Source organism: Periplaneta americana, chromosome 16 (assembly GCF_040183065.1).
Source record: "Periplaneta americana isolate PAMFEO1 chromosome 16, P.americana_PAMFEO1_priV1, whole genome shotgun sequence".
Taxonomy (NCBI): Eukaryota; Metazoa; Arthropoda; class Insecta; order Blattodea; family Blattidae; genus Periplaneta; species Periplaneta americana.
In genome coordinates this window covers 10,575,001-10,577,260 of record NC_091132.1, presented here as the reverse complement: position 1 = coordinate 10,577,260, position 2,260 = coordinate 10,575,001, and the positions used below count along the sequence as shown (strand labels likewise).

Here is a 2,260-nt window from a genome sequence, read left to right as displayed (position 1 = left end):
TGGCAGGGCATGTAGCACTTATGAGCGAATCCAGAAATGCATATAGAGTAATATTTGGGAGGCCGGAGGGAAAAGACCTCTGGGGAGGCCGAGACGTAGATGGGAGGATAATATTAAAATGGATTTGCGAGAGGTGAGATGTGATGGCAAGGAGTGGATTAATCTTGCTCAGGTTAGGGACCGAGGGAGGGCTTGTGTGAGGGCGGCAATGAACCTCCGGGTTCCTTAAAAGCCGTAAGTTAGTAAGTAAGTAAGATCTGATACAAAGATTCAAGCCTCCAAAAATTAATTTCTACGAGCCGCCACTGATGTCGTGGAAGACTATGACGTTTAGATCTTTGCGCCTAGGTCATTGCACAGCGCTTGGCATGATAGTTTGTCTTATCTCTTATTAGATTAGGTACAGTTTACTAGAGTTTAATTCGAATCCAAGAGTGCTTGGAAGTGAAGCTATTGTGAGACTTGAACCACTCTCCGCCCCAGAAGAGACTTCAAGGCCGTGGATGCCAGCAGATGTTGGGATACGAGGTAAGAAGCAATCCGACATTGCCGCCAGTTTGGGAAGCACGTAGCGTAGGGGAGGTGCCACATCTCACACATACGGCTGGCTGCTTTCAATGTTCTCCTCAGATTTCGCTCGTGGCTAACGAGAAAGGCTAAGTTGCGAATTGGAGTCACATGGTTATCACATGGTTTAGTCATGGCCATCTTGACAATTGCCTAATATAAATACATGTTCAAAGTTATAAAAACAAAGGAATTGCTATATTAAACTCATGTTAAACGTGCATTTATATTATAAACTTGTTCAATGTTGGCCATGTCATGACTAAGAATGTGACGTCGCGCCGTAGCCTGTCTTTCTCGTTAGCCACGGATTTCGCTTGACGGATGTCAGCTTTCCAACCTTCAATTGCTTGTCATTAAGTTGTTGCTTTCACTTCTTTTCTAACGCCATTGATTACGGATTAATCTTCTAGTGTTAATGAAAGTAGGCCTATTTTTGTGTGTACGGAATCACCACATAATTGGCATACTGTGTGACAATCTCTTACACATTAGGTCTATTTCCTACATCTCGTTATTTATTTATTTGTTTATTTATTTATTTATTTATTTATTTATTTATTTATTTATTTATGTATTTATTTATGTATGTATGTATTTATTTATTTATTTATTTATTTATTTATTTATTTATTTATTTATTTATTTATTTATTTATTTATTTATTTATTTATTTATTTATTGTGGTGTAGTTAAGGCCTTCTCTTCCACAACACCAGGAATACAAATACAATAATATAGAAAAACAGAGAGAGAAAAAAACACTAGGCCTATATAGGTACAAAATAAAGCTACACAAAAAATAAAGAGAGAGAGAGAGAGAAAAAAACACTATAAACAAAGTAAAGCCACACAAAAATATACACAGGTTGCAGTCACACAAACTTTAAATGAGTGATTAAGTATCATAATAATTGTATCCTAACTAATTAACTAACATAAACAAGAAACTTGCATTATAATCTAGATTAAAAAAGAAAAAGAAAAAAAAAACACAAATCAATACTTCTAGCAATACCTAAAAACATTAACTAAGACAAAATTTTCTAATTTAATTTTGAATTGTGATAAAGTCCGGCAGTCTCTGACGACATTAGGTAAGTTAACGAATTCCAGAGGCGAGGTATTTCTACAGTATAGAAAGATGAGTATAAAGACGTTCTATGATGAGGGATAGAAAGAAGTGCTTGATGTCGATTTCGAAGAGTTGTAAAAAATTGAAATCGCGATAACAGATAATTCGGAGTAGAAGTATGCATGATTCTAAACAGAAGAGACAGTGAATGTATTGTTCTTCGTTCCTTCAGACGCACCCATGAAAGTAACTGGAGGGAAGGTGTTATAGGCCTATGGTTAAATTTACGAGTATTGCAGATGAATCGTATGCACACATTATGAACACGTTATGTGATGATTGAAAGTTTCAATTACAAGTAGGCCTAATGTAAACGTTAAATAAAATAATTTTAAATAGGCTATTATATCGAGAAGGATATCTTTTCAACGAATCAGTTCTGAATAAAATGTTTTCATTTTCGATAAATTAGAGCATTCAAAGTGAATGTGGTTGGGTGAACCGCCAGCTCCACATTTGCATAGTGAGTCTTGTTTTTTTTTGGCGTAAATAGCCTACGTCTATGCAGCTAAAGGGTTATTCGGATGAAAGTGTAGGCCTAAAGGTCCATTTACAATG

General features: G+C 35.8%; 1 protein-coding gene across 1 annotated transcript in view; it reads left to right on the top strand.

Annotated features, from left to right (window-relative positions):
- Positions 1 to 431: 431 nt before the first annotated feature.
- Hmt-1 (ABC transporter ATP-binding protein/permease Hmt-1) overlaps positions 432 to 2,260 on the top strand; it is a 59,858-nt gene continuing 58,029 nt past the window's right edge. The window contains exon 1 of the mRNA XM_069812609.1: positions 432 to 528. Coding sequence (XP_069668710.1) covers positions 514 to 528 — 15 coding nt within the window. The 5' untranslated portion in view covers positions 432 to 513. The remainder of the gene's footprint in view (positions 529 to 2,260) is intronic.